This window comes from Trichoderma asperellum, chromosome 2 (assembly GCF_020647865.1).
Source record: "Trichoderma asperellum chromosome 2, complete sequence".
Lineage (NCBI taxonomy): Eukaryota > Fungi > Ascomycota > Sordariomycetes > Hypocreales > Hypocreaceae > Trichoderma > Trichoderma asperellum.
The window spans coordinates 994,223-1,008,698 of record NC_089416.1 but is presented as its reverse complement, the minus strand read 5'-3'; the positions used below and the strand labels follow the sequence as shown (position 1 = coordinate 1,008,698).

The 14,476-nt window shown below is 52.7% G+C and overlaps 6 protein-coding genes across 6 annotated transcripts; 5 read left to right on the top strand and 1 right to left on the bottom strand.

The window, feature by feature from the left end:
- Positions 1-31: 31 nt before the first annotated feature.
- TrAFT101_002645 (uncharacterized protein) lies at positions 32-3,324 on the top strand. The gene is made up of 2 exons (XM_024902333.2): positions 32-2,237; positions 2,321-3,324. The coding sequence occupies exons 1-2, from the start codon at positions 454-456 to the stop codon at positions 2,418-2,420; spliced, it is 1,884 nt and encodes a 627-aa protein (XP_024763767.1). The 5' UTR covers positions 32-453; the 3' UTR covers positions 2,421-3,324.
- Positions 3,325-4,355: 1,031 nt separating this feature from the next.
- On the bottom strand, positions 4,356-4,745 carry TrAFT101_002644 (uncharacterized protein; the record flags this gene model as incomplete). Its single annotated transcript, XM_024906074.2, has 1 exon — positions 4,356-4,745. The coding sequence occupies one exon, from the start codon at positions 4,743-4,745 to the stop codon at positions 4,356-4,358; it is 390 nt and encodes a 129-aa protein (XP_024763766.2).
- A 459-nt stretch (positions 4,746-5,204) lies between these two features.
- TrAFT101_002643 (uncharacterized protein) lies at positions 5,205-6,685 on the top strand (the record flags this gene model as incomplete). The annotated part of the gene is made up of 3 exons (XM_066126659.1): positions 5,205-5,410; positions 5,483-5,505; positions 6,645-6,685. The coding sequence occupies 3 exons, from the start codon at positions 5,205-5,207 to the stop codon at positions 6,683-6,685; spliced, it is 270 nt and encodes an 89-aa protein (XP_065982763.1).
- Positions 6,686-6,700: 15 nt separating this feature from the next.
- TrAFT101_002642 (uncharacterized protein) lies at positions 6,701-7,658 on the top strand (the record flags this gene model as incomplete). The annotated part of the gene is made up of 4 exons (XM_024903438.1): positions 6,701-6,942; positions 7,002-7,089; positions 7,163-7,577; positions 7,642-7,658. The coding sequence occupies 4 exons, from the start codon at positions 6,701-6,703 to the stop codon at positions 7,656-7,658; spliced, it is 762 nt and encodes a 253-aa protein (XP_024763765.1).
- Positions 7,659-8,660: 1,002 nt separating this feature from the next.
- Positions 8,661-10,064, top strand: TrAFT101_002641 (uncharacterized protein; the record flags this gene model as incomplete). The annotated part of the gene is made up of 1 exon (XM_024903437.2): positions 8,661-10,064. The coding sequence occupies one exon, from the start codon at positions 8,661-8,663 to the stop codon at positions 10,062-10,064; it is 1,404 nt and encodes a 467-aa protein (XP_024763764.2).
- Positions 10,065-10,517: 453 nt separating this feature from the next.
- On the top strand, positions 10,518-12,881 carry TrAFT101_002640 (uncharacterized protein; the record flags this gene model as incomplete). Its single annotated transcript, XM_024904923.2, has 1 exon — positions 10,518-12,881. The coding sequence occupies one exon, from the start codon at positions 10,518-10,520 to the stop codon at positions 12,879-12,881; it is 2,364 nt and encodes a 787-aa protein (XP_024763763.1).
- Between the last annotated feature and the right edge of the window lie 1,595 nt (positions 12,882-14,476).

Here is a 14,476-nt window from a genome sequence, read left to right as displayed (position 1 = left end):
AAAAAAAAAAAAAAAAAAAAAAAAAAAAAAAGTTTGGAGCTTTAGAGCTCCAGATTCTACTGTCAGAATTACAGACAGCGTTGGCGTTTCTCTGCTGCGGTTATTTGAGGCTTGGGATAGAGAGCTTGAAGAGGGAACCTTGAAGCTACTTTATGAGCCGAGCTTAGCCAATGCTTGCAGAGCGTGTGGTCTTCCTGCACCAGGTACCTGCAAGTACAAGGCGACTCCGGTTGCGATCGGCTATAGAAATCCGGGGACCTTGGCAGCCAATCGCTGCGCAGACAATAATAATAGTAGCTCGGGTCCGTCCTTGACGTCGATGCCGCAGCGCCCACGGCACGGCTTTTCTTTTTCGTCTCTCTAGCCTTCTGCTCTCGCCAATTGCTTCTCCCTCTCCTGGGCCTTTCTCCCCCGAAGCTGCGGCTGAACTCCAGAAGGCAAGGTCAGCACACAATGTCGGCGCCCGCGCCCGTATCAAGATGCGCCCTGCGCGGCACCCGGGCGATCTCCAGATGTCGGCCAGCAAGGTTCCTCGGCGCCGTAGCAGCGACGCGGAGAACTCCGCTGATGGTCCGGCCGGCGATGGGCATGCCAATTGCTGCCGTCAGGCCCTTCAGCACGTCTCTGCGGCTGCGCATGGCCGCCGAGGAGGACTCTCTCGACCCTTTGACGATTGAGCGTGAGTCAGACCAGGTCGACGTCTGCATCATAGGCGCCGGCCCCGCGGGGCTCAGTGCCGCCATTCGCCTGAAGCAGCTCGCCAACGAGGCGGGCAACGAGGATTTCCGAGTGCTGGTGCTGGAAAAGGCCGGCGAGGTGGGCGCCCATATCCTGTCTGGCGCCGTCATCCAGCCTTCTGCCATCAATGAGCTTATCCCCGACTGGCTCGACGAATCGAACCCCAACCGCTTTGAGCATGCGACGCCGGCTGGCAAGGACAAGATGCGCTTCCTGACCAAGACGGCTGCGATCCCGATCCCTGCGCCGCCTCAGATGCACAACCACGGCAACTACATTGTCAGCTTGAACCAGTTTATCAAGTGGCTCGGCGAGCGGGCGGAGGAGGTTGGTGTTGAGCTGTACCCGGGCTTTGCTGCCTCAGAGGTTCTCTACAATGCAGATGGATCGGTCAAGGGTGTTGCTACAAACGACCTGGGAATTGGACGAGATGGAAAGCCCAAGGATTCTTTTGAGCGCGGCATGGAGTTCCACGCGAGAGTCACAATGTTTGGCGAGGGCTGCCATGGCAGCTTGAGCAAGAAGGTCATCAACAAGTTCGATCTCCGACGAGACAGCCAGCACCAGACATACGGCCTGGGTGTCAAGGAGGTGTGGGAGATTGACCCTGCCAAGTTTGAAAAGGGCTTGATTGTCCACTCCATGGGCTATCCCCTGCCGAAGGATGTATACGGCGGTTCTTTTATGTACCACTTTGGAGAGAATCTGGTGAGCTTGGGCTTGGTTGTGTCGCTGGACTATGAGAACCCTTGGCTGTCGCCATACCAGGAGTTCCAGAAGCTGAAGCAGCACCCTCTCTTCAAGAGCGTCTTGGAGGGCGGTAAATGCATTTCATATGGTGCCCGAGCTCTCGTCGAAGGCGGCTTCCAGAGCATACCCAAGGTTGCCTTCCCCGGCGGTGCCCTCATCGGAGACTCGGCCGGCTTCGTCAACGTCCCCAAGGTCAAGGGTACGCACAACGCCATGAAGTCGGGCATGCTGGCCGCAGAGGCCGCTTGGAACGCCCTGAAAGAGCCCAACGAAGGTACCGTCTTCCTCTACGACTACGAAGACTCGCTGCGCAAGTCGGCCATCTGGAAGGAGCTCAAGGAGGTGCGCAACATGCGGCCCTCGTGGCACAACCCGCTCGGCGTCTACGGCGGCGTGGCTTACTCTGGCCTGGAGGCGTACGTCTTCAAGGGTCGCGTTCCATGGACGCTGAAGCATGGCAAGCCGGACTATGCCTCGACCAAGCCTGCGGACCAGTACCCCAAGATTGAGTACGAGAAGCCCGACGGCAAGATCAGCTTCGATATCCTGACGAGCGTTTCGCGGACCGGCACCAACCACGAGGAGGACCAGCCTGTGCACTTGCAGGTTCAGGACTGGGACGCCCATACGGAGAAGGCCTATCCGACCTTTAAGGGCGTGGAGAACCGTTTCTGCCCAGCTGGCGTGTATGAGTATGTTGAGGACGAGTCAAAACCCCACGGCGTGCGATTCCAGATCAATGCACAAAAGTGAGTAGCACCAACTATTTCCCTTCTTCTTCGTCTTTTCTTCTTCTTTTCTTTTCATCAAGAGACTGACATCAAAACACCAGCTGCATTCACTGCAAGACATGTGATATCAAAGCTCCTCAGCAGGACATCAACTGGCAAGTACCACAGGGAGGCGAAGGTCCCAAGTACTACATGACATGAATGGAGGGGAACAAACAGTGATGTTGAGATTCACATAAGCTATTGTTTTGAAAGTTTTGTATTGATATATGTATGAATGATTGTATGTTATGTAAGTATTGAATGTTTTTTTTTGGATGGAGCACCGCCTAAAAAAAGAATTAAGTTTACAACGGGAGGCTGGGCATTGATATTTTGACATCCCCACGCATTATTATACAGTGCTACAAGCAGTAGTAGTAGTATGTAGGCTTATCTGAGGCGTGCGATCACAGGGTATATACAAATTCGGATTTCGGAATACAACAAGACAAAAAAAAAAAAAAGTTTTATCTCAACAAAGCTTAGCCCGCTCGCTCAACACCGCTTACTTGTACTACTTGTACAGCAAAAGAGAGAGAAAAGAGGGCTGCTGCTTTTACTAGTGGGCTTTAATAGCGGCGGCCCTACTCTAGGTTTTGCATTAGGCTGGGCCCCGGATAGCAAGTAGCGCTTATTTTCGGAGTTGGCTGCGCTTTTTGCATGTGTCAAGTACCCCGGAGGTTAGCGCTCACCGGGGGGGTACCTCAACGCGGGCTAGGGCGTCAACAGCTGTGCAGTACGAGGCTGGGAAGAGCCCACAATCGCTGAAAGTGATGGATATGGACATGTACATACATACTTGGAGCATGTATGTATGTATGTATGATGGATCTCTCACCGAATGTTCTGGGAAATGTTATATGTGATGAGTTGGTGATTTCTTCTGACCGGCGCGCAATTCTTATTAAAGGGTGAATGCTTTTTTTACGCGACAGATACCAAAACGTGAAGGATTAATGCAGGATCAATGCAGACACAGCCCATGCAACAGAGGGTAGCACCAAGTAAAATTTTTTCTTGCAGCGATGAGAAACGAAAAAAGAAAAGAAAAACGTAAGAAGCCACCTTGTTTGCTCCCGTCCACCTACTCTTATGCGCTGCTTTCCAAAAGGGATTCACAGTGCATTCTTCCGTTGCATTTCAAAGCTGCACAGAATGCCGTTGGCAGTGAAACATTGAGATTCCTCGTGCTGCATGTTCCCAGAAAGGCCACGGGGCTCGCACTCGGTAAAGATGCTTGCTGCAGAGAAGCAATACGGTGGCAGCAGTGCTACTGCTACAAGGGGCTGGACTTTTCAGCTCCCCCGGTTGCTGATCGTCGCCTGGCCAAGCTGCGCTGAGGAACGATACGAGCAGAACTACTGCATACTACCAAGCACCATGGATGGAAAATTTTTATGTCAGGTTTCCTTCTACGCTCTTCTGTGTGGACTAATTTTTTTTTTTTTTTCCCGCGGTTGATGCGACTACTGGGACAAAATCGATGCTACACCAATAACGGCCGGGGCTGGCGAGAGCCAAATTTTTTCTGGATCTAAGGCGGGCAACGTATCCAGTTCTGGCAGCGATGCGGCGCTAGGGAGCAAAAGTGTAACGTGGAAATTTTCAAGGCAAAAAACCTGTTTGGGTCACCGGGTTGGAAAATTGTTAGTGAGGTACTTTGTGCGAGCCCGAAGCAAAATCTTGGCTCATGCTCGCCAGGTAGCAGGTACAAGGCGATCGCCAGCCTGTCCCAATCTCCCGTGATTGCGCCGGTGCAACGTGCGGGACTCGGCTTATCTGGCATTGATTGAGACATGCAGCAGCACTGGCTCTGGGCTTTATCTCGCTTAATTAGCCACAAGATTGTGAAGCCATGTTTTCTCACTTGTTTGGTGGGCATTTTCTGTGGATGCACTGCATTGCGTCGGCGGCCAGATGCCACTCACCTGGAGCTGTTGGGCAAGGGCACATAGTCATATTGCGGTGATTGAAAAGCGCGCCCAGCGGCCGGCCACGCGTGTACCCAGTACTTGGCGCCGAGGAGCCACTCGCAAGGCCGCAAGCAGCAGTGGATGCGGCTCCTGGGATGGTTGGTTCAGAGTCAATGACTCACTAACGCCAGGATGCGCCTTGTGCCATTTTTGCCTCCTCCCAAACCGGACGTTGCCCACACGGCTGTGGCAGAAAATTCTGCTGTGTGCGGCGATGCGTGCGACGCGACTCGTAATCGGTTCCATCGGCCAGACAAACCCAGACACACAGCAGCGGCACGACAGAAGCACGATGCGCACCACTCTGGCGCCTCGCTTGCCGCTGAGACGATGCTGAGACGCACGAGCTGTGCAGACCGTCCTTGGGCTTCGCAGCCAGGGGCAACCGAGCGCCGCGTGTTTCAAAGCTCGTGTTGTTTCCATGGTGGCCGCTGGATGGAAGACGTGGTTCAGCGGGTGAGGGGGGCGGCGAAGACGCAATTTCAGGGAGTGGTTGGTGGATAGGGCTCATCAAAAGGGGGGAGAGGGGGCGAATGGGCGCGACGCGACCAACCGTGGGATCCACCACCAGCCCCGTCCAACCTGCCTGGGGCTGATTCGATGGTCGCTCGCCCCAGCAACAGACAGCAGGAGAGGCAAGCGAATTTCCCCGTCATCCCGATATTCGCCATCCGCGCAAAAATCGACGCTGTTCTTAGCGGAAGGGCGGCGTTGCGACAGACTGAGCGGCCAGAAGCAGCGGACGGGGCTCCGAATGGCTCACTCTGAGCTGTCTCTCTCACCAGCGGGCAGCTGGCTTCTCGTCCACGGGTCGTGCAGCTGCGGCACGCATGGTTGCGCGAGTGGTGGTGAAGCGCCGACGCTGTCGTGGATTGCAGGCGAGCAAATGAAATGAGGGCAAGTCAAGAACCAGCCAGAAAACTGCAGCTGTGCCTGCACGTTGGGATGCAGCCAGAAGGAAGAGGAAGAAATGAAGAAAGGAAAGGGAAGTGAAAGCGAAGTGAGAGCGCTCAAAAAGGTGTGTTTGCTGGGCCTCAGAAAAGCCCCGGGTCTGCTGCAGCACCGTGACCGCCAGCTCAGCCCCCCTGCCGCCTGCGCTGTACCCCCGTTATTCCTGGTGCCACAGCGCTGGTACCGCGAGGTTCTGCATGCTACCGCGATACTTCAGGGGGCCTTGTGAGCCTGTGGTGGGCAAAGGAGATAAAAGCTCAGTGGCGCGCGGTGCTGATTGGCTGCACCCGCGGCTAGTGCACACGCTACGCTGAGCTCGGGTCTGCCAAAAGCGACGCCACAGGTGGTGTTGTTGCCTGGGAGCCCTGCCTGGGCCTTCCGGAGCGAGAATTATAAGTACCCAGCCCTCCCCCATCCGCTGTTTTTTGTTGTTCTTGCGAGGAAGTCCCGACCGGCGGCCCTGCGTACCTCCCATATACGTTCGGCGCTCTCATTAATATTTTCTCCCCCTCCAACGACGTCACGCCCCACTTTGCAACCTCCAAGGCTACGCTTGTCACTTTTTTTTTTTTCCTCTACGCTCTACTCACGCTCTCTTCCTTCATCGGACGCCTCAGACGCCCGCGCCCCATCGCCGCATCTGCAAGACCCGTTCTTTGAACAGCCTCTCCCTAATCGAAGCGTCAGGAGATTCGGAGCAGAAGAAGAAAGAAGCAAGCCTGCTCTATTTTTTTTTTTAGGTCGCTCGGCGTCGACGTCCCTGCGATCAGGCAATAACAGAGAACTGGAACACGTTCCTTACGCCGTCGCTCCCTCATTTATTAATTCACGGGTGCAATCGATCTCGCCGACGAAGACTTCTCAAGCGATACAAAGTACTGCCCGTCGTCGTCGCCCATCGAGTCGTTGCCTCGTTCTGTAGAACGCAATTTAAAAAAGAAATAACCCTCAAAAAAATTGCTTTGAAGTGAAGACAAAGGCCTTTTTGAGTCTTTGCCCCGTTGGACGAACGCCTTTTTTTATAGACTCGACCTCCATTCTCTCACACATTCTACCCATTTTGCGGTTTGCATCCAGCATTCGCAAGAACTCCAATATCTGCTTGAGCAGTATTTCTGTAGGGGAGACATTCACTTGTTCATCTCCCGCATTAGGTAGGTGGCAACTTTTCTGAGTTCTCCCATACCAATTCACCGCATCGCGCTGCTGTGGCAAACACGTGTTGCCAACTGGCAGTGCAACAGCCACATCATAACAAAAGCCCGATTTCTTTTCTGCCCATTCAACTTCCTCTTTTCATCCCCCCATTCTGCCTGTGCAGCACAATAATTTGCTATTGTGCCAATCAGCAGTTTCAGTACCCCTGCTTTTCACTCTTATCCATCCGTTGGGTTATCTCGATGCATCATTAGCCATCAGGATATGCAAGTGGCTAACCTTAATTGTTTCTTCTGATCAGATCTGCTCAGTTCTACCTCGCCGCAGACTTCGGTTATCTGATCTACAATCCCGATCATGGAGGGCATTCAAACGCACCCGGCCAACGCCGCCCAGGCCAAGGCCTTTACCGCTCCTGGCTCGCTGTCGTTCCCCGGTGCATCAAACGAGCTCACACCTCCCTTAACAAACGGTGATGGCAGCCAGCGGATGGCTCCCAATGGTCAGCAGGCTGCAAATGGGAACGGGGTGACTCCTGCAACTCCCGCCGCAACGCCTGCAGCCTCCCAAGGCCCCAGTGGCATTACGCCCACTCTGCAGTATGTATACACTTGAGTGCCTTCAGCTGTGCTCTTTGAGACTTATCTCCCAATCAAAGGAACATCGTGGCTACCGTCAACCTCGACTGTCGATTGGACTTGAAGACGATCGCTCTGCACGCAAGAAACGCCGAATACAACCCAAAGGTGAATACTTGAATGGCAACTCAAGGGGGAATTGGTTACTGGTCATGTATCAGTGCTAACAAGCAACGTGCAGCGTTTTGCCGCCGTCATCATGCGTATTCGTGAGCCCAAGACAACGGCCCTCATCTTCGCGTCCGGCAAGATGGTTGTTACTGGCGCCAAGTCTGAAGACGATTCCAAGCTGGCCTCTCGCAAATATGCCCGTATCATCCAGAAACTCGGCTTCAACGCCAAGTTCACGGATTTCAAGATCCAGAACATTGTCGGCTCCTGCGACATCAAGTTTCCGATCCGTCTCGAAGGTCTTGCTTCTCGTCACCACAACTTTAGCTCCTACGAGCCTGAGTTGTTCCCCGGTCTGATTTATCGCATGATCAAGCCTAAGATTGTGTTGCTCATATTCGTATCTGGCAAGATTGTCTTGACAGGTGCCAAAGTGAGAGAAGAGATTTACCAGGCCTTCGAGATGATCTACCCTGTGCTTCAAGGTTTGTTTACGCTACAACCAGTACTATACAATGACATTGCGGTTGCTAACTCATGTATCATTAGATTTCCGGAAAGTCTAAATGCACTTCTGGGTATGGTCAAGAGATTTATATCTCGTGTACCACTACTTTATCTAATTACCCTAAAAAAACCGACGTATATGACTAGACCTTTTTATAGGTCATGATACCACGACTACTCCATAGGACGTCGTTTGCCCCTGGGGCTTGGTAGGACACGGCCAAGTTCCTCAGTGGGGTGCCCGCTTGTACCATTTGATTTCTGCTTGCATTGCATTGGCGTTGGCAAAGGGGTGGAAGGCCAGGAAGAGGTTCTTTTGCGTTTTTTTTTCTCTTACGATGGATCTGGTTCACGGCAAAAAAGAACAAAGACTACCCATCCCGCGACACAACATAGATTGCTCGTGGCTCGTTATCAGACTGCTATGTCAGTCTTTTACGGCCCTTTTTAATGCTTTCCAAGGGGAAATAAGTCAAGTTGAAAGTGGATCGAAAGAACGTTGCTGATCAGTTGGAGCAGCCAAAGGTGTTGATTGGGCTGGCTGGTGATGAAAATAAACAGTTTTCCATGACCGCGTCATGGAGGCTGGGCAACTTATGAGGACGTCTTACGCCCTGCGAGGGACGAGATATGATTAGCACATGCGCCTTTTGGCCTTAGCATAGGGCGTAACTGTTACAAAAGCCCATGGTCTTTTGCAGTTAGCATTATCAGAAGAATGCCTGATTCTGTCCTCTAATAATGGCTGTGGCCTGATCTCACCCGCATTTGTGTGTCGATGTGATTCTATGTAGTTCTCTTCATTGTCCTTTTTTGTGGGGAGTCGATGTACGTCTTCGTGCGCCGATGGCTGTTGCATGTACTGCTCAGTAGCCAGGCTTGGTAAGCCGCTCCCGATCGTCGGATGTCCCCACGGCTGAGCCCCTCATTAGACAAGCGTTGTATAGACTTCCAGCAACGACGAGGTAGCCGATAGTATGCGTGACTGGCAATAAATATGAGTTGAAAGGGCTGAACTTGCGCAAACGCAGACACGCATATCCCGGCCGCTCAACCCTCAAATGGCAAACATGAATACCCCTCCTCGATCTATCCTCATCGTCGGTTCCGGCGTGTATGCTCTATCCACGGCCTGGGCGCTGACCAAGAGGCCGTCTTATGATAAGACCACCATCACCATAGTAGACGATGTACGTGGAGGCACTTTCCCACCAGGAGATGCTGCTAGCGTAGACTCATCGAGAATCATCCGAGCCGATTATGCAGACCCAGATTACGCTGAGCTGGCGGCCCTCGCGCAAGAGGAGTGGCGCAAGCAGGGCGATGATGAACTCGGTGGTCAAGGACGATATAACGAGTCTGGATTGTTCCTCGCAGCGAATGAATCGACGGAGCCAAAGATGTCGGGCATGGGATATACCAAATCCAGCTGGGAGAACGCAATGAATATTGCCAAGAAGAGCGGGTTGGCCCATAAAGTTCGACATATGGAAACTGCCAAAGCTCTGCAAGACTTCTTAGGCGTTGAAGGCCATCCTGGTGATTGGGGGTATGTGAACGGGCTCTCGGGATGGGCAAATGCCGGCGAAGGCATGAGATGGATGCATGGCCAGGTCGAAGCCACAGGCAGAGTCAAGTTTGTGGATGGACGAGTAGAGGAACTCGTTACCGAGGGCAAGAGAGTTGTTGGCGCACGGCTGGGCGACAGTCAAGTCGTGACGGCAGAGGTTGTCTTTGTTGCTGCAGGCGCATGGACTGGCAGCTTGATTGACTTGAGAGGACGAGTAGAGGCCACCGCACAGCCCTTGGGCTATATCGATGTCTCACAGGAGGAATTTGAAGTGTTGGCCAAGCAGCCTGTGGCACTGAACCTCAGCACCGGCTTCTTCATCATTCCACCGCAGACTCGCGTTTTGAAAGTTGCGAGACATTCGTTTGGATACCTCAACCCAGTGCTGGTCGAAAGGGCGCTACCGCCTTCGCCCTCGGAAGAGCGCAAGCCAATCGTGGTGTCGAGGCCGCTAACAAAGCGTGAAGGGGGAAGCAGTAGCGCCAACGTGCTGCCACCGGATGCGGATCAGGCACTGCGCCAGGCCCTGAGAGACCTGTCGCCCATCAAAGGCCTCGAAGACCGGCCGTGGAAGGAAACGAGACTATGCTGGTACTCGGACACCAGCGACGGCGACTTCCTGGCGGACTGGCATCCGGGCTGGGAAGGGCTGTTTGTGGCGACAGGCGACAGCGGGCATGGATACAAGTTCTTGCCGGTGCTGGGCGAGAAGCTGCTGGACTGCATGGCAGGGAAAGGCGGAAGGCTTGGCGAGAAGTGGAAGTGGAAGAAGGAGGCAGCAGAGGACGCGGGCAGAGAAATTGACGGGAGGTTCAAGGGGCTGGTGACGATGGACGGGAGCAGGGGAGGAAGTCCAGGGTTGATATTGCGAGAGGAATTAAGTAAGGGTAGATGAGCAGCCAGCCATGTGATGTGACGCCATCCGGTACGTCCGGGGCTTTGCTGTTAGTGATGAGTGTTTTGTGCGAGTATGTAGGGTAAGGAAGAGAAGAGATGGTTAGTAAACAAGATTGTGTGCGCGTGTGTGTGTGCTGAAGACGAAATTGTTTGGTTTTTGTTAATTTTGGTGTCCGAGTGTGTAATTCACGAAGCTTGCTTCTCCCAGATTGGCCGAGAGTAGATTATGCTATTATCGGGGCTTATTTATGAGAGTGATGGGTGCTTCGACTTATCGATAGCCCGATATGGCACGCCGTTGGCCTAACACGCACCTGCACGACTTTGATGTTACGCTCTGGTTGCTACCATTCAGCTGCCTCGCACCGCTGAGCCAGGCTTTCATTCGACCTTGATGTCTGCCATGATGGACTAACATTCTTCCCCAAAGCCCTCGTAATATCGACGCGCCATGTCATCCTCTAAGAATCCCGCCGACGCCTCTCGAATGGAGTCCAAATTCCAAAAAACTACCAAGCCGTCCGTGTTCGAGAAGCAAAAGGCCGAAGCTGAAGCCAAGCGCAAACGAGAAGCAGCAGAGACCGCAGCCGTTTACGAAGATTTTATTAAGAGCTTCGATCACGATGGCGACGATGACACGGAACGCAACGCCGCGCCGCAGCAGAACCGCCGACCTGGATTTGGCAACCTCGGCGGTCCGCCGCCCTCTGGGCCTGGAGGAGCTTCGCGACGACACTTTGGCACATCTTCGGGAATGAAGAGCGGGCCGGGGAGTTTGGGGATGCCGCCCATGCCGTTTGCTAAGAAGCGCTCGTTCAAGGATTTCTCCAAGGAGCCGGAGGGTAGAGCGACGCTACAATTCGAGGACCAGAGCGACGACGAGGAGATGGTTGACCGCGCCGAAGAGAAGGCTATAGCTAGGCCAACTCTTCGGCTATCGAATCTTCCTCCGGGAATATCCCCTGCGACGATTAAGTCGCTACTACCTGCCAATCTTACGGTCGAGAATGTTAAGATACAGCCTCCAGCTGGCCCTGGGGGAACCGAGAGGAAATGCACGGTTGCCATTGTGACATTGTCTAAAGAGACGCCTGCCACTGATATGGATGCTGCAGTAAGCACATTGCAGAATAGGTACATGGGATACGGTTACTACTTATCTCTTCATCGCCATCTTTCCTCAGCTGTCAGCAACTCCGCGTTATCGGGCCTGGCTTCTTCCTCTTCGGCATCCCAGCCTTTTGGAGCGAAACCGGTGGAACAAGAGTCTGCGGGTGGGCATAGCGAGCATTCACGCCATGGATTCCAGCGAGGATTTGCTCCACCAACTTCGTACTCTCACGGGCCTGGTTCTGTAAACCGGTCCTCTCTATTACACGTACCGGTCAAACCGCCTTCAGACATTCGAATGATTCGATTAATCAACAAGGTCATTGAAGGTGTCCTTGAGCATGGCCCCGATTTTGAAGCTTTACTTATGTCACGGGCATCCGTGCAACGAGAAGAAAAATGGGCTTGGATATGGGACGCAAGGAGTCAAGGCGGTATTTGGTATCGATGGATGCTTTGGGGAGTGATTACTGGATCACATTTACAGCAGAGGAAAAAGGGCAAATTCATTCCGCTATTTGAAGGAGGCCATGCGTGGAAAACCCCCGAAACAGGTCTTCGTTTCGAGTACACTACTAAGCTGGATGAGTTCGTTTCAGATTCGGAGTATGATTCTTCAGAAGATGAAGACTTTGATGGAGATGCGAATCGCGAGGGTGGTCCGGCTGGTGATGAGGGCAAGGCGTTTCTTAATCCACTGGAAAAGGCCAAACTAGTACATCTTCTATCTCGCTTGCCTACTACCATTGGAAAAGTGCGCAAGGGGGATATCGCGCGGGTAACGGCCTTTGCCATCACCCACGTTAGCCGTGGCGCTGACGAAGTTGTGGACTTGATTGTCTCAAATGTTGAACAGCCTCTAGCCTTGGCCATTACCGACGCTGAGAAGGGCAAGGATGGTAAAGGACAGCAACAAGCAGCAGGAGTAGAGGAAAGCACGACAAATGAAAATACGGATGCTAGCGCGGCTACCTTGGTCGGCTTATATGTTGTCAGCGATATTTTGTCATCGTCCTCTACGAGTAGCGTTCGACACGCGTGGCGTTACCGGCAACTCCTCGAGACGGCACTGCGTAACAGAAAGGTGTTTGAGCGCCTAGGGTTGATGGCGGAAAAGCAGGGCTGGGGTCGACTGCGTGCAGAAAAGTGGAAGCGAAGTGTTACTCTTGTTCTGAACCTGTGGGAAGGGTGGTGCGTCTTTCCGGTAGAAAGCCATGCGCTGTTTGTGAGCGCGTTTGAAAACCCGCCATCTTTGAAGGTACAAGACAAGGTGGATGAATCTGCCAAGAAAGGAAAATGGAAAGTCGTCGAAGCCAATTCTACAACTGCAATGTCTGAGGCTGCTGCCGATAATACCTCGGCTAAGGAGGGCGATGTAATCGGAGAGCCGTTACAGGAAGAGGAAGAAGCAACGGGAGAGCCTATTGAAGAAGATGATCTCGACGGCGAACCTCTCGCAGAGGACGACCTGGATGGAGAGCCAATTGAAGATGATGATGACGTAGATGGCGAACCTATGGACGAGGATGAGGATGAAGATGAGGTCAAGGATGGCAATGCCGGACAACAAGGGGTAGACGATGTTCAAGCTACTACGGATACAACAAACGACGCAGAATCGCATCCAGCGGGCCGTGGCCAGCCGAAGAGACGAATGCGAGCGGCTGATATGTTTGCCGATTCTGACAACTCAGATGGAAATTAGTTTGGGGCTGCTGAGCAGCAGTATTTGCTATAATTTTTGGGATGGCGTGGAGTATGATTTTACATATGGCACTACTAGGTACTGCTACTGCATACGGTGTACCCATATGATGCAGAGTAAGGAAATAATATGATATGAAACATTTTAATAACCATAAGTAGAGAGCAAGACATAATGCGGTATTAGCAGCGGAATAATTAGTAACTGTAGCCCCTCATGATTGTGTCTATGATGACTGATAATACTTCTTTTTTTTTTTTTTTTTTTTTTTTTCCACCTCTGGATGAATAGCCTATGGAGCGCTTCTAATGGCGATCGATACCCGCTCACTGCCTTATACTAGAGCTCATTAGGAATCGTTTGAAGCTTTGACTTGAGAACTATGGAGTACTAGTGTATATGAATATCCATGGGAATGAAGATAGATGATGGAATAGCCGTCGCGACTCAGCATTAGTAATAATGATAGAGAGGGCACAAGGCAGAGAATGATCTCCCCGACGGAGAGGGAGAGCACGCGCGTGCCAAGGGTGAGAAAAGCACACGGAGTTTTTGGGCATTGCTAGATATAGGTAGTAGGCAGGCCGGCCGTGTTAGACGGGGGCGGGTGCAGCTGGGCAGCCAATAGAAACTTGCTCATCAAGGTGCGGGACGGATGAACGTTGGCATGGATTAAAAATAAAAAAGCGTCTGTGTGGTGGTGAGATTCATGCTTCCCGTCTGAGCTTTGCTTTGCTGGGCGGATCGATGATGGCAAGATGAGCGATTCAGTCAGCGCCCGGCCTGTGCCTCTGCTCCTGTCCACGGCTGCCGATGCCCTGCAGGTACTTCGTAGACGCTCCCCTCCGGCTGTTTGGCAAATATCCAGAGTCGCACGGCTCCGAAGCGTCTCGGGACTCGGGAGCGGACTGGATGGGGCTGGCCTCGGCGACGGCGGCAGCGTCTGCGTGGTATTTTGGGGCCGGCGAGGGCAGGGCGAGCGGCCCTTTTCTTGCTTGTTTAGGTAGGGAGAGGGAGAGATTGTTGGCTGCAGGATGTGACCTTGGATGACATACAATTACCTGCTACAAAGGTACTGACGGGCTGTCTCTATGCATGCACTGCTGTGTTGATTGATTCCGCCATCCGGAACGGCCTGGGGCCGGCGATGACATTGACTAATACTGTGGCTATCGGGTACACTAATGAGTATACTAATAGCCGCCAAGCTGGAGATTTCCTTTTGGCTTTCCGGCATACATAACTAGCACTCCTAGTTTACTTATTCAATCCATGCCGTTATTAGTAAATAGCTGGGGAGGGGCTCAAGACATTGATGCGCCACAATAAGGATGGTGCCATTGTTGGCGGTTACGGCGCGTGGATGGTGCTGTGAGTGAGGCGAATATGAGGGTGGCTTGACAATGTCCAAGCTTTTGCTTTGTGCAGTTTATGATGGCATCCACTGCCTGTGTTGGTGCAGCATAGCAAGACGCCGGAAGCAGTCCTTTCCAGTCTGGCCCCTAATAGCCTGTTCGTTTTAGAAAAAACCTCGTGGCCACGGAGCCAAGGCTGGCATGGTGAAATGTTTCGTTTGATGCTGGAATGTTTCATTC

Excerpts from the sequence above, each read along its gene's own strand:
- TrAFT101_002645 (XM_024902333.2), top strand. The coding sequence starts at position 454 with ATGTCGGCGCCCGCGCCCGTATCAAGATGCGCCCTGCGCGGCACCCGG. Across the intron at positions 2,238-2,320 it reads TTCCAGATCAATGCACAAAA|CTGCATTCACTGCAAGACAT; the intron begins GTGAGTAGCACC and ends TCAAAACACCAG.